This window comes from Pleurodeles waltl, chromosome 7 (genome assembly GCF_031143425.1).
Source record: "Pleurodeles waltl isolate 20211129_DDA chromosome 7, aPleWal1.hap1.20221129, whole genome shotgun sequence".
Lineage (NCBI taxonomy): Eukaryota > Metazoa > Chordata > Amphibia > Caudata > Salamandridae > Pleurodeles > Pleurodeles waltl.
The window spans coordinates 129,457,702-129,479,483 of record NC_090446.1 but is presented as its reverse complement, the minus strand read 5'-3'; the positions used below and the strand labels follow the sequence as shown (position 1 = coordinate 129,479,483).

The window sequence follows — 21,782 nt, the reverse complement described above, 5'->3', positions numbered from 1 at the left end:
TATTTAAATATCACCAATTCCAGAAAGAAGATGGGCCCACAATTTATTCTGTTTGTTTTTTTGCATGTTAAACTGGGGCGGGGTGCTCAGATGACTGCTTCCAAGCAGTCAGTCGGCTGAACTTTCTACAGTGCATTGTGGAGCATGTTCGAGAAGGTTGTTTGGTTTCACTTATTTATGGCCAGTGTATCCTACATTGTTGAAGGCAGTTGGATCCACACCAGGTTTTCAGGATAACCAGTGACTGTGTATACGAGTTCCATTCAGATTCCTTAAACGTACATTTAACACATTTGGATATACTGAAACTCTGGCAAGAAACGAGTCCATCTGGACACCCTGGTTTTATGGTATTAAAATATAATTTCAAAGTGAGACCCAGCGCATTCTGGTACTTTTTTTTCCTTTCCATGACAATATTCCATTTTTTCTCATTTCTCAAGTCTGTAACATGCAGTATGTAAGCAGTTTGTTACATTTTACCATTTCTGCAAATATTAATTAGAGCTCAGCTTTTAATCATCTGCTCTGCCGTGGGTGCTTTTCACAGAAGCTCCCAGCTAGTGCCATTTCATTTGCCTGGGCTGTAAACTTTCTGCCATCTGAAACTGTCTGAAGAGATGGTGTGCTTGTTCTAGATACAGCAGTTTCAACGTGTCTAATCTTTGACTTGGTTCCTGATAAGAGCCCCAGTGGATTCTGGTACTTGTAGTCTTTCATATGTAGTGGGTTCTCAGTCAGACTAGTCTTTCATCCAGCAGGGTGGGGTCCTAGGGACCCCAGGCCAAACTCCAGGGATGAGAGCTCCGTTTTAAAACTGTGCGATGTGTCTGTGGGAGAAACATCACCCATTTACATTAAAGTGCGTGAGGCGGATGCCTCCCTCTCAAGCCTCAGTGTTCCTCGCTGTTGAGTTGTGCCAGCAATAACAGAAGCCAGCAGCTCTCTCCCTACGGACTGGGCCATCCTGTGCTCTTATTAGGTTTAATAGCTCCCATGCCTGGAAATGTATTCATGTAAATATCAAAGCGTACAGGAGCTCATCTACAGCCTCCGTGGAAGTGCACTCTCCGCCGTTCCCTCACAAACATCTAAAATAAAAAACAAATCATATACTATTCATATGCAATTACTACAAACGGAAAGACTGTGCCATCTTTGCACTTTCACTGCTAGGCTGAACTTTGAGGGCGATTCACAAAGGAATGTGACAGAGTACCCCTGTAGCGTAAGGCCCTGTACTCATGAAAGCCTTTTGCAAATCAGCCCCATGACATCTATCTTTAAGAAAGTATATAGCTAAACCACAAGGTAAAGCCCATTTGTCTTTTATTTTTGTCTTTTAGCTCATATTTGTATTTTTGTACTTCAAATGCAAGAAGTATCTCCGAAGACCGTAAACAAATCAGATTACTTGCAAATCGGTTCTATCTGGCACGAAGGCTCCCCGTGTTAAATGAAAGGCAGCAAAAGTGAAAAGCCGCAGAGCAGGCTCGCTTGGTTGAGCTCACACGGCAGTGCAGCAGCCTGTTTGATTTCCTGCCCTCCACATTGGCGCGTGACTTCATTAAAAGAGAAGGTAATGTCATAAATATATACAGAACCAGCTGCTGCTTCCCTTTACATTCTTTTTGCACATTTCCTTCTCTAAACGACGTGTCTCCTTCACTAAAAGTACATTGGAGAGGTCGGCAACTTTGTCCTAGTGTAAACATTCAGGTTCGGGCAGAGTGTTATGTTACTGAGGCCGCTCAGAGCAGCTGTTGATTTCCTGCTAGTAAAGAAAACCAAAACGAGGATTTTCAATGCAACGGGTCACACATTTGCTGAGTTAGTTATTACCGTTGTAAACTCTTAACTGGACTTTTCTTGCCACACTAATGAAAAGAAACAAAAACACAGCGCGATCGCGCTGAGGTTTACATAGTGTGAACGCTCTGCGTTTTTTTTTTCATTTGTGTGGCTGAGATCAGCGACTGGCACCGAATGAGCAGGAAACAATAAAAAAACAAGAACAGAAAATGCACGAGCGAGAGCAAGGAATGCAATAAACAGTCACACATGACTGCAGATGAAAATGAGTACTAGACTAGAGCCCTGTTAACAGAAACAGACTGGTGCCACTGAAACATCAAGCGCTCTGGTCAAATGCTATTAGCCTTTGCACAAAGGAATCCCTAAGCACATGCTACATAGGCACAAGTGGAAGGGTACAAGTACTAGGGCCATGCTCCAGGGCAGTGTACAACTGTGGAAAAGGTAGGACAAAGAGCAAGGATTGACCACTAGCAGCAAGGATTTTTTTAAGGACACTAAAACCAGTGAAAAAGCAGAGACCCCACAAAGAAGTATATACTGAAGTATATACAAGAGGTCTCGAATGCTTGACCTAAAAACGAAAAGTGTTTTCATTTTACTCAGTGTAACAAGTATATCGCTAATCTGCCATTGTCAAGCATTTTTTCCCCTGTGTCTTGGGGAAGAAAATTATTAATATGTAGTTTCCATTGTTGGCACTGTATCTGATCTTTGGTGTACCAGTGCCCCTTGGTACTACTACAATCTAAATAAAACAAACCTACTTCTTTTATACAATTGAATCCCTATAAGTAGCAATTGCTTATAGTCCTTGTTTACTTAAATATTTGGAACATAAACTTTAAACTACAAGTAAATACAGTCATTAATCTGAGGTATGTATTCAATCGCAAACCTGGCCACAGTGGCCTTTGGAGAGGGTGAGTGGAACGAGAAGTGAATGACATGCAGTGGGAACAAGGGAACCGTACCTCAAGTCCTATAAATTCTAACACAGAAACCCAGATTCTTGACTAATGAAACATCTCAGATTTTGTGGGAGCCGTACTTGCCCATATTTTTCATGCGCATGAAAATTATTGTTTCTCTTTACTCTATGCACTAAGATGGTGCCAGTACTACTTTGGCTGCTCTCTGATTTCAGAACACACATGGAATGTATGGTCACAACACTGATACAGCAGTTCTTGGGCTTCCAGCTAATTGAGCCTCAATGTCTTTATAGTTATTGTGCAGCTCACTCCTTTGAGGGGACCGTTATGCAAGCTTCATTTTGCTGGGCCTTGTAGGAGAGTATCCTCTTTTTGGCATGGGTACCCCCACTTTTTGCCTGCTGTCAGTGTGTTTTGACTGTGTTCACTGGGATCCTGCTAACCAGGACCCCAGTGACTGTACTCTCTCCCTCTAAATTTGCTTGCCTCTGACTTTGTACACCCCGCAATTGGCATACTGGTGCCCCCATGTAAGTCCCTAGTAAATGGTACTCAGCTACCCAGGGCATCGGGGCACCAGGGGTTCCCCATGGGCTTCAGCATGTATTATGCTACCCATGGGAGCCAATGCAAGATGTCTGCAGGCCTAACATTGCAGCCTGCGTGAAAAGGTGCATGCACCCTTTCACTACAGGTCACTGCTCCAGGTCACTGTAAGTCACCCCTGTGGCAGGCCCTCCTAGTCCACAGGGCAGGGTGCAAGCACCTGTGTGTGAGGGCACCCCTGCATGAGCAGAGGTGCCCTCACAAACTCCAGCTCCATTTTCCTAGACTTTGTGAGTGCGGGGAAGCCATTTTACCTGTGTACTGGACATAAGTCACTACCTACGTCCAGCTGCATAATGATAACTCCAAACGTAGGTATGTTTGGTATCAAACATGATGGAATCATACCCCAATATTGTTGCCAGTATTGGTTGTATGATTCCATGCACTCTGGGGGCTCCTCAGAGGGCCCTCAACATTACTCCTACCAGTTTGCAGGGTTTTCCCGGGCAGCCCACGCTGCTGCCATCCTAAAGACCGGTTTCTGCCCTCCTACTGCTTGAGCAGCTCAAGCCCAGAAAGGCAGAACAAAGGACTTCCTTTGGGAGATGTGGAGGCAACACCCTCTCCCTTTGGAAATAAGTGTTGCATGGCCTGGGAGGGTAGCCTCCCCAAGCCATTGGTATGCTTTAAAGGGCACATTTGGTGCCCTCCTTGCATAAACCAGTTTGCACTAGTCCAGGGACCCCCGGTCCCTGTGCTGGCGCGAAACTAGACAATAGAAAGGGAAGTGACCTCTCCCCTGTCCATCATCACCCCAGGGGTGGTTCCCAGAGCTCTTCCAGGTGGCCACTTGATTCTGCCATCTTGAATCCAAGGTGGGCAGAGGCCTCTGTGAGCATCTGTGTGGCCAGATCATGCAGGTGCCATCACAGCCCCCTCCATGATAGGTGGTCACCCTGCTAGATAACCATTCCACCTTCTAGGGCTGTATAGGGCCTCCTATGTGGTCGGTCCACAGATTTAACGGCAAGATTCCACCAGGACTCCTCTGCAACATTTACTTGGACTTCTGGCCACTAGAACCACAACTGGACTTCACAGGAAACTACAATCTGCAGCTCCATCGATGACTTCGCTCTGCAGCATTCTTTCTCCGGCTCCTTCCAGCAACTGCAACATTTCCCTGGCTGTGCATCCTTTGAGGGCAGCAAGTCTTCAGTCTGCATCAAAAAGGAATCTCCCTTGGAGTGAAGTCTTTGCTCCCCTGCATCCGCAGGCACCAACTGCAACGACGACTGGCTGCGTGGGTCCTCTCCCCTGGAACTCTGCGTGTATCCTGTATCACAGGTGGTGGTCTTGACTGGTCCCCTTGATCCCTTCTACCACCATCCAACTTTGGAGGTGGTGAGTCTTTGCCTCTCCTTGCAGGACAGTACCCCTGCGCACTGCGACTCTTGCAGCTACCAAGGCTTGTTGGCTCTCCATCCATGGGATCTTAGGCTCTGTGTAGCCCTAGCCTCCAGCCCGCTCCTCTGCAACGCATAGTTTCCTGCTTGCTGCTCCAGCGACGTGGGACTCCTTTCCAGGTGTTCTGAGTAGGCCTCACTGCAACTCCTTTGCCTGCTGCCTGTGAGGGCTGCATTCTCAACTTCTGGCTCTCCTCACTGCTGAGGGTCGCCTGGGACTCCACTCATTGGGTTGAGTCTCCTTGGACCTTCCTGGTCCCCAGCAGCACTGCAACTCTGACTGCGACTCTTGCCTTTGCCAAGGCTTGTTGGTGGTCTTGCATCTCCAGAAGGGTGGGTAGGAGCTCCTGCCCCAACCGGACACTCGAACTGGACTCGGTCCACTTCATTTGCAGGTCCTCTTCTGTCTGGATCCATCTTCTGTTTCTTCCAGTCTTGCTTGGGTATTGCACAGTCCTTTTACAAGGTTTCTGTGTGGGTTTGGGAAAAAACAGGTCCTTACCTCTTCTCTCCTGGTCACTGGAGGGCACGCTTGTACTTACCTTTTGGAGTTCCTAGTTCCTCCAGCTCCACTCTACAGATTTCACTTACCTAGGTGGGGGTCTGATGTTCGCATTACATGTTTCTTAGTATATGGTTTGTTCACCCCCTAAGGTCTCTATTGCTTACTGTTATTTCACTGTTTTCCATTGCTTTCTATGCCCGTTCCTGATTACTAAGATGTGTATAATAGTGTGTTTACTGACCTGCCAGTAGAGAATAGCCTGTATAGTATTTTAGTATTTGTGTCACTAAAGTGAAGTACCTTTATTTTTGTAACACTGTGTGGTTCTTTCATGTATGTAAGTGCTATGTGACTTTAGGTGGTACTGCATAAGGTTTGCATGTCAACTAGATATGTTTTGGCTGCTCATCCACAGTTACATCTAGAGAGCCTGGCTGCCTAGACACTGACTACACCTCACTAATAGGAGATACCTGGACGTGGTATAGGGTGCTAACACCATAGGTGCTCATCCCACCAGGCCAGCTTCCTACAGGCCTTGCTCCTTGATCTACCTGATCAGTGGTGTAAGGAAATGCCTCCTTGGCATGGTTACCCCCTAACATATTGCCTTTTGTTACTCCAGTTATGATTGAAAGTGTGCTGGGACCCTGCTAACCAGGCCCCACCACCAGTGTTCTTTCCCTAAACTGTACCTTTGTTCCCACAATTGGCACAGCCCTTGCACACAGACAAGTCCCTTGTAAATAGTATCCCTGATGCCAGGGAAGGGCTGCAGCATGTCTAATACCACCCTGGGGACCTCTCACTCAGCACATGCACACTGCCTCCCAGCTTGTGTGTGCTGGTGGGGAGAAAATGACTAAGTCGACATGGCAATCCCCTCAGAGTGCCATGCCCACCTTACACTGCCTGTGGCATAGGTAAGTCACCCTCCTAGCAGGCCTTACAGCCCTAAGGCAGGGTGCACTACCTCACAGGTGAGGGCATATGTGCATGAGCACTATGCCCCTATAGTGTCTAAGCAAAACCTTAGACGTTGTAAGTGCAGGGTAGCCATAAAGAGTATATGGTCTGGGAGTTTGTCAAACACAAATGGCCACACTGAAAATTGGTATCAAACTTCTCAGCACAATAACTGCACACTGACGCCAGTGTGGAGTTTATTGTAAAATGCACCCAGAGGGCATCTTAGAGATGCCCCCTGAATACCAGTCCGACTCCTAGTGCTAAACTGACCAGTTTCTGCCAGCCTGCCACAACCAGGCGAGTTTCTGGCCACATGGGGAGAGTGCCTTTGTCACTCTGGGGGCCTTGAACAAAGCCTGTACTGGGTGGAGGTGCTTCTCAACCCCCCTGCAGAAACTGGAACACCTCGCGGTGAGCCTCAAAGGCTCATGCCTTTCGTTACAGAAATCCAGGGCATCCCAGCTAGTGGCTCCGGCCACTGCCCCCACTTTTGGCAGCTAGGCAGGAGAGGATAATTAGAAAAACAAGGATGAGTCACCCACCAGTCAGGACAGCCCCCAAGGTGTCCTGAGCTGAGGTGACCCCTGCCTTTAGAAGTCTTCCATCTTGAGATTCGAGGATTCCTCCAATAGGATTAGGGATGTGCCCACCTCCCCTCAGGGAGGAGGCAGAAAGAGGGTGTAGCCACCTTCCTGACCTAAACACCCCCCTACATTTAGTATTTAGGGGCACCCCAGAACCCAGGAAATCATATTCCTGCAACCTGCACAAAGGACTGCTGACCTGAAAGCCCCCAGATGACGGAGAGGACAACTGCTTTGGTCCCAGCCCTACCGGCCTGTCTCCAGACTCAAAGAACCTGCACAGCGACGCATCCGACAGAGACCAGCGACCTCTGAAGCCTCAGAGGACTGCCCTGAACCTGAAGGACCATGAAACTCCCGTGACCCCCACAGCTACGCATTGCAGAGAGGATCCAGAGGCTCCCCCTGACCGCGGCTGCCTGGAACAGAGAACCCGACGCCTGGACCAAGCACAGCATCCGCAGCCCCCAGGACCAGAAGGAACCGAATTCCAGTGCAGGAGTGACCATCAGGTGACTCTCTGCCTAGCCCAGTCGGTTGCTGCTCTGAGAAGCCCCCCTGTGCCCTGCCTGCACCACTAGAGTGACCCCTGGGTCCCTCCATTGATTCCTATTGAAAACCCGACACCTGCTAAGCGTGCTGCACCCAGCCGCCCCTGTGTTTTGTGTGCCTACTTGCCCCGCCCCCCCAGTGCTCTACAAAACCCCTCTGGTCTGCCCTCCGAAGACGCAGGTACTTACCTGTTGGCAGACTGGAACAGGAGCACCCCTGGCCTTCATAGGCACCTATGTGTTTTGGGCCCTCCATTGACCTCTGCACCTGACCGGCCTGTGGTGACTTTGAGGTTGCCTTTAACCCCTAACGGTGGGCTGCCTATGCCCAGCAACTTGAACTTGTAAGTGCCTTTCTCCCCCAGGAACTGTTGATTTTTGCAGAGTCCACTTTTAAAATAGCTTATTGATATTAAACTAAAAGTGTGGATGTTACTGCTCTAACTCAAAGTTCCTTACTTACCTGTGTGGAGTACATTGGATTTTATGTATTTACATCAAATCTTGAATCTTGTGGTTCTAAAATAAATTAAGAAAATATATTTTTCTATATAAAAACTATTGGCCTGGAGTTAAGTCTTTGAGTGTGTTCCTCATTTATTGCCTGTGTGTACAACAAATGCTTAACACTACCCTCTGATAAGCCTACTGCGCGACCACATTACCAAAAAATAGAGCATTAGAATTATCTAATTTTGCCACTATCAACCTCTAAGGGGAACCCTTGGACTCTGTGCACACTACCTCTCACTTTGAAATAGTATATACAGAGCCAACTTCCTACAAGTGGCCTCTTTCTTTCTTTACAGCGTAGAATTTCCCCTAGGCCTCAGTCTGGGTCCAGGGAGTTTTTTTGAGCAGCACCCCTGCATGCCATCAGGTGGTGTCGGTCAACTCAGTGTCGGCATCGTGCACGACTGATACGACGTCGCGGGTCCTAGATATGGCACCACCCCGTTCTTTTCTTTCCACGTCAACCAGCGCTGATCCAAAGAGGAACTACTATGTCAGCTAACGACATGAGAAAAAAAAGGAACGTCATCGTTCCAGGCCTCCTTACTTGGAAACTGCGTCTGGGTCAGCTCCGCGCCTCCCCGAGGTTCCAGGAACTGGAGTGATCCCTACCAAACTCAGAGCCATGCACCTCATCTTTGGACAGTCCGACCCTGCTGGAGTCCCCTCAGTCAGCAGGGCCCCCCTTGCGTTCTGCGGCGGTGGCTTCAGTCTGTGCTCCATGTGGCACTAATGGATTAGTTCCTGGATCCAAACCAGTGTCAGTCGTGCCACCTCGACCTTCCTGGACACCGGTTCAGACGTCAACGCTCCTGCGCTGCTGGTGCCCCGAGTTGGTGTCGAACCCCATCTTTATTGCTGACTCCTATGCAGAGCTGAATCTTCGTCACGACACAGATTCCGACTGCGACAGCTGCTTTGCCCCTTGTGTTGGATTCTGACCCTCATTCTTATGGGTTAGGGTACAGTGGGGTATGGAAATGGGTCATTTGACTCTTCAGAATACCAATTTAAAGACCCTTTGGATTGACTGATGGACCTGGGTGAGGCCGGTTGTCTGGGTACTTCCCCTGACAGTGGCATGCTTTCTCCCCCTACTGTGGCTATGGAGGAGGGAGCGCCCTATAAAGTGTTGATGCAAAGAGTGGCCAAGGTCCTGGACCTCGAGCTACCTTCGGTGGGAGTCAGGCCTAGCCTCCTAACAAATGTGCTTCAGCTTGGGGCTTCTTCCTTTGAGACCTTTTTTTCCCTTTAAGAAGCCCTTACAGATGTGTTGCTGGGTACTTGGTCCAAACCCAACGCAGCGGCTCCTGTGATCAGGTCAATCTCCCACTGCCATAGTCCTCCTTCAAATGACCCAGTATTCCTGACATAAACCCCCACCCCTGAGAGCCTCTAAGTTCCAGGGTGCATTCCCTTCTGCCCCCCAGATAAGGAATCCAAGAGGCTGGACCAATTTGGGAAGATGTTTTCTTCCTCCAGCCTGGCATTGTGGTATGTGCACACTGCATGCCTTTTGGGCCCTTACACCCATACTCTATGGGAAATAGGTGTGCAAGTGCTGCCACAGGTCCCAGAGGACTCCCGGGCCATTCTCTCCCAAGCTGTTGCTGATGGGGGAAGAGCTAGCAAAGTTTGCAATTACATGTGGGCACGACATGACCGACTAACTGGGCGGAGCAGTTGCATCGACAGTGGCCCTTAGGGGCCACGTGTGGTTGAGGACATCTAGCTTTTTGGGGAATGTCCAAGCTAACCTTCTGGGCATGTCTTTTGATATCACCTGCCTCTTTGTTGTAAGGGCAGACTCGTCGGTCAAGCGCTTCAAGGATTCTGTGCTACGGCCAGATCCTTGAGCCTTGTGGCGGCCCCTTATCCACTACAGTCTGCTTTTCGCCCCGTTCGTGGCTGCCAAAGGGGGGACCCACCACGTCAGTTTCCCTCCAGCCACCATGCTGCCCTGCCTCTGCATGGATGGGGGGGGACGTGGGTTCCACTGTGCATGTGGATCAGGGAGCCAGCAGTCTGGCCAGTCCACTGCCCGATGTCTGCAGCTGCCACCAATCCTCACTCGTCTGATTCCCCGCCATGGTCCAGTCAGTTATGCCTTGCCATCACCTGTCCAGTCCATCACGTTAGACGGGTGGGTTTTGCAAATAGTCTGAAGGGGCTCCTCCCTTTCTTTCAAGACTACCCCTCCATCCAGGCCATCCTATGATCTGAGGATTACCTGGCACTTCTCCCCAAGGTTACGGCTCTCGTCCACTGGAGCCAAAGAGAGGGTCCCTGTGCCAGAAGTAGGTCATGGTTGTTATTCCCACTACTTTCTGGTGCTCAGAAAGGACAAGGGCTTCTGCTGTATCCTAGATCTCCGGTCCCTCAATCTCTTCCTCAAGAAGAAGTTCAAAATGCTCACTCTGGCTCACGTTCTATGTGCCCTGGACGGTAGTGTTGGACTTGCAAGACGCTTTCTTCCACATTCCTGCCCTGCCTGCTCACAGACGTTACTTGTGGTTCGCAGTAGGCCACGAGCACTTTCAGTTCACCGTACTCCCATTCGGCCTTACCAGTGCCCCTTAGGATTTTCACAAAGGTGATGGCAGTGGTTGCATCTTATCTGTGCAGGTCAGGGGTTTCTTTCCCTACCTTGACAACTGGTTGTTGAAGTCGGGCTCGCCCCATGCTGTCTTCTCCCACCTTCAGACTCCTGCATTGACTGGGGTTCTCTATAAATGTGCCAAAGTCACACCTGACTCCTTCTTAGACGCCCCTTTCATCAGAACTGTCCTGGACACGGTGCAATTTCGGGATTATCCTCCCAAGCAGCGAGTCCAGGATATTCAGGCTATGATACAGATGTTTCAGCCTCTATCCTGGATTCCAGTGCGAAAGGCTGAGGCCGCTGGGCTTCATAGCATCCTGCTGGTGACAGATGCCAGGTGGCATATGGAGGCTCTGCAGTGGGACCTGAAGTTCGAGTGGGTGCAGCATCAGGGGAATCTCTCCAACATGGTACAGATCTCATAAGGTAATGTGCAAGATCAGCAGTGGTGGCAAACGCGATTGGGTCAGAGGCAGATCCTTCTCCCTTCCCTTCTCAAACAGATCTGAAAGTAGTGCCAGTGCATCACTCCTGGGATGGGGTGGCCCCCTGGAAGAGGCAGAGATCAGAGGCATCTGTTCTCCAGCAGAGTGCAGACTCACATCAAGCTGTTAGATCTCCAGACGATCAGACTAGTATTGAAAGCATTTCTTCCCTCTTTCAAAGGGAAAGTGGTGTAGGTGTTCTCGGACAGCACTACCATCATGTGGTACTGGCAGAGTGGGGTTGTGGACCCTTTATCAGGAAGTTCACTGCCTCTGGACATGGTTGGAACATCTGGCCATTTCCCTGGTGGTTCAGCACCTGGTGGGCTCAACACCAGAGCTCAAGAACTCAGCCAACAATGCCTGGTAGATCATAAATGAAGTCTCCATCTGGAGGTGAAGCAAAGTCTCTTTCAGCAGTGGGGAGAGCCTTGGTTAGATCTGTTTGCTTTCGCAGAGAAAACACAATGTCAGCAGTTTAATGCATTGGAGTTTCCAAGGCGGCACTTGCTTTGCGATGCTTTTCGTCTCAATTGGAGCTCCGGTTTCCGGTACACCTTTCCGCCCACACCACTTCTGCCCAGAGTTCTCAAGAAGATCAAGAACAACCAGGTTTAAGTAATCTTTGTGGCACCGGACTGGGCATGAAGAGTCTGGTATCCCAAGCATTGAGCATGGCAATCGATCCTCTGATACGTCTGCCCTTTCGGGAGGATCTTCTGTTGCAGCAGCAGGGAAGGGTTCGCCACCCAAACCTGTTTAGTCTCTGCCTTCTTGCGTGGAGATTGAGCGGTGGCAGTTGAAAGCTTTTGACCTTCCTCCTGAAGTATGTGATGTCATCTTGGCAGCCAGGCGTACCTCCATCAAAACAGTATAGACCTGGCATTGGTATCAGCTGTTGACATGGTGCACAGACAAGTCTGTTGCCCCCCCCAACGCCAATCCGGCCTCTCTGCCCCATTTTCTGATGTCCTCTTGTTCATACTTTCTTAGGCCCAGCACAACTCTGCTTTGGACACCCTCAAAGGTTATTTTTCTGCTATCACAGAATTTCAAAGATTACCTGACCAACCTTCTTTGTTTAAGTCTCCTATTGTTACTAGGTTCCTTAAGGGTCTTATCAACCTGTTTCCTCCATCCTCATTTATCATTACCCAATGGGATTTGAATTTGGTTCTGACATTCTTCATGTGTGCTCCCTTTGATCCTCTTCAGGATTGTCCTCTCCGGCTTCTAACATTAAAACAGCCTTACCTGTGGCCATTACATCTGCCCTTCAGGGTGAGTGAGCTGCACACCTTGTCATCTATGCTACCCTACCTTTCCATCTAGCCTTACAAAGTTGTACTTTGCACACAGGCCTCCTTCCTTTCCGAAGGTGGTTATAGCCTTCTGTGTCAGCCAATCCATCACCTTGCCTACTTTTTACACCCCCCCACATCCTACTCAGGAAGAGGAGAGACTCCTCTGCCTGGACCCAAAAAGAGCATTGGCATTCTACATTAGTCGTACCAAAGAGTTCCAGGTGGACGATCAACTCTTTGTTTGGTATGTGGGTGCGAAGAAAGGTCGGGCAGTGCAGAAGAGAACTATCTCTAGATTCGTCGTTCTCTGCACTAAAATGTGCTATGTATTGGGTAAAAAGCAACCCCTCAGAGAGTTTGTTTGCTCATTGTACCAGAGCGACATCTGCAACCAATATGTTAGTACGCGGAGTTGTAGTCCTGGAAATCTATCAGGCGGCAACATTTACCAAACAGTACTACCTGGATAGTCAGGTCTGAAGGGATGGGTACTTCCTAGTATGCTCTTGGTTCAAAGACCCTCCTCTGGGAAGGTATTGATTGGATATCTACTCTAAGGCAAGGAATCTGCAACCAGAAGTCTATATCAGATGAACAAGTTGCTTACCTTCGGTAACGCCTTATCTGGTAGAGACAAATTCTAGTTGCAGGTTCCTTACTGACCCACCCATCCTCCCTGCTCTGCAAACTGATTTCTAGGAAAAGGGTCTGCCTTTCAGGGTCCTAATTTTGACACACCAGTGGTAAGTGTTTGTGTCTCCGTTCTCCTGGCGTGGAAAGTTGTGAAAAGAAACTGATGTCAGCACGCCGGGGTCGCACCTATATCGGACCCAAATCGACATATCCGGCACGCACGACTCTGACAACAGACATGGGACTGACTGATGCCAACAGACAGTGCGCAGGGGTTACTTCTCGAGAAAAATCTCTGGATTCAGACTGATGCCTGAGAGAAATTCTGAGGTAAGAAATCTGTAACTAGAATATGCCTCTACCAGATAAGGTGTTACCTAAGGTAAGTAACTTGTTCTTCTGTCTTCCTGGTGACAGGAGCAGCATTTTTACCAGTCCTAGACTTGGTCCGGGTCTTGAGGAAGGGGAATGAAAAGAAGCAGTCTTGTGAGTGGCAAACTTGTGTCTGGGCTGGTACTCTGTCTCTTTCTGAACCCAGATGAAGTAAAGAGGCAAAGAATAAGGGGGCTAGTATTTATCCTATATTGGGCGAGAAGCATCACTTGCGTGTGAATTTGCTTGAGAGCAGTTGCACCATATTGATCAGTCTCCTTATTCATTATGGCTAACACAGGTAATTGATGTGGTGGGTTGGGTTATGAAAGCCAAAGGACTGTTTTTAGATGGATTTTGACTAGGTAGAATGGTGATGTGTATTCAGCTCATCACCTAAAACTTCTAGGCGTCCTGCCCAAACCTCCAGTAGCGGCAAAATTAAGGTTAGCATGTTTTCAGAGAACATAAACTTGTACAGGCATTTACTGTGTTGCATTTAGGAACTATTGACCAGCGCATGTAGTCCAAACTGTCAACAATCATGTACCTTGCTGCACACTACGCAGTTCCAAACACGAAACACAAGTGTGCATGCCAGTCATAGGGTACTGGTGGGATTTCATATAATCCAGCAGGCATATGCGTCCCATGAGTGCAGGCCTGCAATTAACCTTATATAGCTGCATGCAGTTTGCAACCATTTGTCATGTAGCTGCAGCTCTCTCTGATTGCCTGTTTGCTCGGGCAGAAGGACTCTGAGGCCCTCATTGCGAGTGTGGCAGTCAGACTGCTGCCAAAGTGGCGGTCAGACCTCCACATTACAACTGTGGCATGAGAGCCACAGCTGGATTGCCGGCACTGCCACTTTTAGGCCAGCCGATGGCCTGGTGGTGCAGCAGTCTAAATCTGCCAGGGCAGCACTGCAAGCAGCGTTGCCCTGGGGATTACGACTCCTGTGTCTGCCAGCTAATCATGGAGGTGGAACTGCCATTCTAAAGGCTGGCAGAGACAGGGTGCAGGGGGCCCCATGGGGTCCCCTGCACTGCCCATACACTTGGCATGGGCAGTGCACTGTTCCCCGTGAATAGCCCCGTTGTGCTTTAAAAAGCACGATGGGTGCTGTTCACCCGATGCACCGCAACATTGCCGCCTGCTCCATTACTAGCCGGCGTCAATGTTGTGGTGAGTTTCCCGATGGGCCAGAGGGTGGAAAGCTGTGTCCGCCCTCTGGGCTAGCAGGAAGCTCGTAATAGGACCAGCCGGCATAAGACCGGAGTGGTGGTCTTCCGACCCAAAGAGTTTGAGGCCCCAAGTGTCACAATAATTGTTTTTATTGTTTGTAGGAAGCTGGCCTGGTGTGTGGGGGGTACCCAAGGTACTTACACCATATACCAGGTCCAGGTATCCCCTCTTGAAGTGTAGGCATTGTCTAGGAGCCAGGTTTTCTAGAGGTAGCTGTGGATGAGCAGCCAAGGCTTATCTAAGAGACATGCAAAGCTCATACAAAACCACTGTAGTCACACAGCACTTACACACACGAAAGAACACTCAGTTGTACAAAAATAAAGGTATTTTATTTTTTGTCACACAATACCACAAAATTCTAGAAGGGCAACCCTCCAATAAGAGATAAGTAATACACTAATTATATGCACTAGTAAACAGCAATAGGCAGAGAAAAGGTTAGAAAACAATGCAAATGTTGATAACCAATAGTGACCCTAAGGGGCCCAAACCATATACTAAAAAAATGGAATGCGAACACAGGTCCCCCCCACCTAGGTAAGTGGAATGTGTGGAGGGGAGCTGGGAGTACTAGAAAACCAGAGGTAATTAATACAGTACCCCCAGCGACCAGGAAGGCAGAAGTAAATCACTGCAGTTTCCCTATATTACCCACAAGGAAGGAAAAGAAGACACCCAGACAAGACTGCACGAAACCAGCGGTGGATTCCTGGAGAGGAAGATCTGTGGAGAGAGCAGACCAAGTCCAAGAGTCACAGTGGAGTCTAGGAGGAGTAGGAGCTACTACCCACCCAGCTGTATTTGGAGGAGTTTGTCGCCGGTGATGATCAGGTCAGCACTGCGGTCCTGGAGCCGTAGAAGAGTTCCTGAGGGATGCAGAAGATGTCCCACACTGGAATGAAGATTGCAGATGGGTATCTGTGCAGGAATTCCACCAAACAGCCTTGGCAAGGGCAATTTTGCAGTTAGTGGGCAAGTGGTGGTGCCGGGGGACAGCAAGGCCCAGGAGGCCTCAACCCAGGAGGGGGAGTTAGAGGGGACCCTCAGACACAGAAGCCCACTGGAACAAAGGCAGCACACATCAGAGCCCCACAGGACAGGGACACAGAAAGGGATCCCACGCAGCAGGAGAAACACGCAGAGGGCTGTGCGTCGCTGGAAGGAGTGCTGAGGGCTGGAGCTGCACGTAGCCTGAAGTTCACTTCGAGGAGATGCAAACAAGCCTTAGCAGCTGCAAGAGACGTGGTGCACGGGTACTGTCCTGTGTGGGAAGGCAAGGGCTTGCCTCCACCAAAGTAGTACAGCTGGCAGAGAGGACCAAGAGGACTACGCCAAACCACCACCCATTATGCTGGATCCACGCAGCTCAGGATGAGAAGAGATCCATGCAGCCGGTAGTCGTTGCAGTAGGTGCCTGCGGATGCAGGGTCGTGGCTCCTTCACTCCAAGAGAGAGTCCTCCTTCCTTGGAGTGCAGACTGAAGACTTGCCGCCCTCAGAGGATGCACAGACGTGGAAATGTTTCAGAAGTTGGAAGGAGCTGTGAAAACAATGTTGCAAAAAGTCTTCTTCGTGGATGCAGATTGTCGGTTCTAGTCGCGGTTCAAGTGGCTAGAAGCCGAAGAAGAGATTGCAGATGGGTCCTGCTGGAATCTTGCAAGCCGATTCTGAGGACCCACCCAAGAAAGAGACCGTGATAGCCCTAAAAGGGGGATTGGTCACCTAGCCATGTCACCTCCTATCGGGAGGGGCTTTGTCGTCACCTGGCTGGCCTGGCCACTCAAATACTCCCAGAGGTCCAACATTGGATTCAAGATGGCAGAACCCAGGAACCCTCTGGAGGAGCTCTGGACACCACCCCTGGGATGGTGACAGACAGGGGAGTGGTCACTCCGCTTTCCATTGTCCAGTTTTGCACTGGGGCAGGGACTGGAGGTCCCTGAACCAGTGTAGACTGGTTTATGCATGAAGGGCACCAAATGTGCCCTTCAAAGCATGTCAGTGGCTTAGGGAGGCTGCCCCTCCCACGCCATGTAACACCTATTTCCAAAGGGAGAGGGTGTTACCCCCTGTCCCAAAGGAAATCCTTTGTTCTGCCTTTCTGGGCTTGAGTTGTTGAAGCAGCAGAAGGGCAGAAACCTGGCTGGGGGTGGCAGCAGCTTGGGCTGTCTGGAAAACCCTTGAAGACTAGTAGGAGCAATACTACGGGTCCTCTAAGGAGCCCCCAGAATGCGTGGAATCATACTTCCAATACTGGCAACAGTATTGGGGTAGGATTCTGACTTGTTTGATACCAAACATGCCTAGGTTCGGAGTTACCATTATGTCATGACATAGATAGTGACCAATGTCCAGTGCACGCGTAAAATGGTGTCCTGGCACTCACGAAGTCCATCAAAATGGTACTAGAGTTTTTGGGAGCACCTCTGCTAGTGCAGGGGGGGGGCCCTCACACACTGGTACTTGCACCCTGCCCTCTGAGCTAGGAGGGCCTGTCATAAGGGTGACTTATAGTGACCTGGTTCAGTGACCTATGGTGAAAAAGGATGCATACACCCTTTCACGCAGGCTCCAATGGAAGGCCTGCAGAACCCTTTGCATGGCCCTTCCATGGGTGGCATAGTACATGCTGCAGCCCATGGGGATCCCCTGGTAGCCCAATGGCCTGGCTACCTTGTACCATATACTAGGAAGTTACATGGGGGCAACAGTATGCCAAATGTAGGGTGAAAATGGTACAAGTTACCAAGTTAGAAGGGAGTGATCATAATCACTGGGGTCCTGGTTAGCAGGATTCCAGTGAACACATTCAAACCTACTGGCAACAGGCAGAAAATGGGGGTAACCATGCCAAGAAAGAGGGTACTTTCCTACGTCGTTAACACATTCTTTCTCATTGTGGAAATAATACATGTTAGACTTATATTCTGGCTTTCTGGGCATTTTTAGTGCTAATTTAAGTGATGTTTTATGCATTTTCGTAGTGCCATTGATGTTGCTGAACACTTTGCATTGAATCAGAGCAGAGTTGAAGATATCACACTTAGAGAAGATTATGGTGGAGACATTCTGCACGTTGGTAGCTTTGGTGAGATTCCAACCACTATTTCTTTTCTACCTCTGCATTGTGTAATTACACTTAAGAATTCCAGTCTTCAGTGAATAAGCATATTTAAACAATCATGAAAGCTATTTACAGCAACAGAGCTTTTTCTATTTGTCCATATGCTTTCTCAGTTAGGTTTCAGGGGGCTTTCGTCACAGTACTAGAAGAATGCTAATGATTCTTCGATGGATTATTGCCATGAGACTTAAGAGCTGAGCTGTGTTTCCTGTCACTTGTCGTAACCAAAAGAAAAAAGTATACATTTTCATGTCTCCACAAAATGTAGTATCTTTTATTTCTCCATTATGAATTCGTTAGTAGAAGTGTACCATTTTTCTTAATGGTGTTTAATCCAGCTTGCCTACATAGTTTCATAGTGGATCACGCATGGGTCATTCCATCTCAGTTAAAATCGATGACTGTTATCCGTTTGTCCATGACCCAGCAATCTCAGTTTCTCTCTTCAAAGAGTGCACACCTCCTGCACCCCCATCGTTACCTTAACCATCTTCTTTTCACACTGCACTATGACCCATCAGTCACCATCATTGCCACATTTGTTTGCCATCTTTCGTTGGTATTGTCAAATCTATAATGTTAAGTGGCCTTCCCAATTCATGCAGCAGCACCGAAAATGGTGGCCAGATGAGGGGTGTCGAGGCAGAGGGACAGTAATGAAAATAAGGATCTTCCTATTCTTTAGCTTTAGTGAGTTGTAAAAGACATTCCTTTGATGTAACCTTCACTATTTTTCTGCTTGTGTATCAATCCCCAATGCATATTTTTCGATTAGAACCGCATATTGTTTTTAGAATTGTTAGCACACATATATTGTTTCAGTACAATTTCATAGTTCAAGATTTGTTTATATATGTAATTCAAACAGTTACAGTTTCCAAGAAGTCGGTGAAGGTGCTTGTTATTTTTGATAAAATTCAGTAAGAGGCCCTTTCTCTTCTGAGCCACCTGAAAAGTGTAGTTAAGCTGAATTTAAACAAGTGATAGGGTCTTCACCCTTCCAGAGAGCAGAGAGATTGGGCTTGCACAGAAAGGAGCTGTAAACACCTTTTGGAAGGCCATGAGCGGGGATCTCGAGTGCCAGACATGACTTATCGGCTTGCTGGGACACTAGCTATCTTCATACGGAGCAATATCTCCATTCTTCCTTCGTGGTATGCAGACAAAAGGCAAAGCCACCTATCACACACACATAGGCCCCTTTTAGTGCTAAGATAGAGCAGTGGTTCCCAAACTTCTGACTCCTGATGACCCCCACTGAATCACTACTGGAAGCCGGGGACCCCCAAGCAATTTAAATTTCAAACATTAAAACAGTAATTCACAAAAAATACACAAAATACACACAAAATAAATACTCGGATTACTAACGATATAATTATTTTATGTTGGAAAAAAATGCAAAATCAAAAAATATTAATGGAAAGGTTGACGCTGCATCTCGGCAACTGACTTTTCAATATTTAGTTTTATTTAGGAACGCTGAATCCTCAGGTCAGAACCTACATTTCCCAAGCAATTTCGGTTTTATTTTATTTTTTTAGCTGCATAAGATCTGAGAAAGGTTTTTCACATAAGTATGCGGTGGGGAAAGAAAGTAAAACCATAAGGGCCTCTCATTTCTCCATAGCCTCTCTGTCACATATACGTCATTTGTTTTATAGCATCTCTCATACTAGTGTACGGTGTCTGAGTACTTTATGCAGCTAGTGTAGGGCCACTAATGGAGGGTTTTTCTCATGCCCTAACTGGCCATTATCAGTCGCTCACTTTCTTACTTACTCAGTCTCTCACATTTCATCACTTTCTCTCCTCTCCTCTCTCAAAGATGCTGTTCATCTCTTTCACTCTCTCCTTGTTTATTACTTTCACTCATACTCTCTCGCTCTCACTCACATGTATAATAAGGATTACAGTTGGTACTAAAAATAATTAGTTTTTAAAGATTTAAAGTTTTTGCTTTTCTGGGAAATGAAAACAAAAATATAACATGAAAAATGTGAGTAAAAAATGGATTGAATATTTTTGCATGGCTTCTTGTGGAGAAGCAGTTGATTTTTTTTTTTTACATGATCTACCACTTGGCTCATAATGGAGTCCCACAGTTTTTAAGCGTGTATTATTTTCTTCTCCCTCCTGCTGCAAAGTGTATTCATGTACCCACTTTTCAGCAGGGATGATAGGCAACATTCTTGTGGAAGATGTTCTAACCTCTTTGGCGTCCCTCTTCCCCTTAATTTTATCGGCACTCAACTGCTGTTCATGCTGCGCATTAAGACGCTTGTGCATAGACTACGTTTTGGAGCTGATCTTATTTTCCCTCGCTCAATTTCTTTTTGGACAACGGGCCATTCACGTATTTGTAATACAGTTCGTTTTTCACCCAGTGTAATGATGAAAACGTTCTGACACTAGATTCTGGTGGTGACCTGCAGTCCTTAATATTAATATTTTCTAGATCTTCAGTCCCTCCTTCTGAATGTCTCCCCTGCTGTTCTTGCCAGACGCCTGTAGGAAATGTTTTGCTTATTCATAAAAGAAAACTACTAAAAAAAAACTGTAGAGTTCCCTTTGCTTTTGAGCTGTCCGATCGCATTATGGTAAGTTTACATGGCCATAACTAGTGAATTTCAGCGTTAATTAGGATTTGTTTTTTATTTGCAGCTGCACCCTGTAGTAAAATTCAGAGGTTTCTTAAATATATGTTAGGGTCTTAAAAACAAAGCTAACCATAACTTTAACATTTTCCTTGAATATATGTATAAATTACCCTGCAGAGTCTCTGGGGGTGGGAAGGAGTAGTCTTAATTATAATCAATCTTTTTAAGCTGGGTTGGTGAAACAGTTGTTTTCCCATATCCAGCAGAGCCGTAGTCATACCCACATGATTCAGAAAATTCTAACTGGTTGGCCAAAACACTTTTAGCTCGCGTCCATGGCACTCAAACGAGTTACCCGTACTGTTTCTCTTTAACGGTTGTAAATATGAGAAGTCAAGATAATCGTATTTTGATTGGAAACATCTGCCTGTTACATTAGTTCCTCCTTTTGGATCGCAAAGTTTTAACAATAGCAGTTTTAAAGGAAGTCCTGATTCGTGGTTAGGAGATATCTTTTTTTCAACAATATGTTTAAGCATGTTTACATAGCTGTGCTGCCACTGTAAGAGAAGGTATGGCTCATGTTAACTAAAAAGAAAAAACGTTTACACCACTAATGAGAAATGCGGAAAACCCAATCAGTGTAAGAAAAAAGGGGGAACAAAATTTCCCAGGCTTAAGTGCAACAGCACCTCTAACTGTTTCAGGTCAGCCTTTCATGTTTGAGATAGCAAGATGTACTTGCAGGTCTGATCACACCACATAAAGCAGGGCAGTAGAGGAACTACTACTTTTAATAAATTGTTTGCGATTGAGGGTGTGCCTTTATGCACCAAAGCAGAATGTTTTCCGTTTCAAATCATAAGACATTCTGGTAATGGGGATTTTAGTTTTCTTCAGAATTCCATTAAGTATAATGATGTATTGAGATGTCCACGTTGTTGTTTTTAGGAGCCAGGCCTCTTGATTCTAGGATGGAGGAACTAGAGTGCAGGATGTGGCCCTGAATACAAGGTCCAGCCTTTAAAACAGCCTCTTGTGTTGCCTCTCGGACATAGGTCATGATAATCACCATTGACTTAACCATGCCATGTGGGTTTTCTGTTGTTTAGTAGAACTGGGCAGCTGGAATTATTTTCCAAGCACTTTCTTAGAAAAGGAAATATATAGGTATTTAACTCTAATCAAACGAAGACAGCCTTAATGGCAGCTGGGCTGCCACAGTCTGCTAGAACATTATGCATTATCATTTAGCATCCCCTCCTTTTCACATCATGAGCAAGGATTTCAGAAAACCATATTCTGCCTTATTTTTCTGAAGTGGTATTTGGATTTTGATACAATCGATTTTTGTCAGTTTGTCTTTTATACTTCTACTTTCTGAACACATTTTGTGGTGAAGAAAAGGAACTTTAATATGTTTTTTTTCCCCATTTCTCTCCAGGGGTTTACTCTGTTTTCAGACAGCCCCATTCACCTACTGGTCTGTTCTGGTGTCGTTCACGTTTTGCTCCTACCCAACACACCA

At 47.3% G+C, this 21,782-nt stretch overlaps 1 protein-coding gene across 1 annotated transcript in view; it reads left to right on the top strand.

Annotated features, from left to right (window-relative positions):
* RAD21L1 (RAD21 cohesin complex component like 1) overlaps positions 1-21,782 on the top strand; it is a 1,043,689-nt gene that overhangs the window by 286,093 nt on the left and 735,814 nt on the right. The window contains exon 5 of the mRNA XM_069243305.1: positions 17,515-17,618. Within this exon, the coding sequence (XP_069099406.1) occupies positions 17,515-17,618 (104 nt within the window). The remainder of the gene's footprint in view (positions 1-17,514; positions 17,619-21,782) is intronic.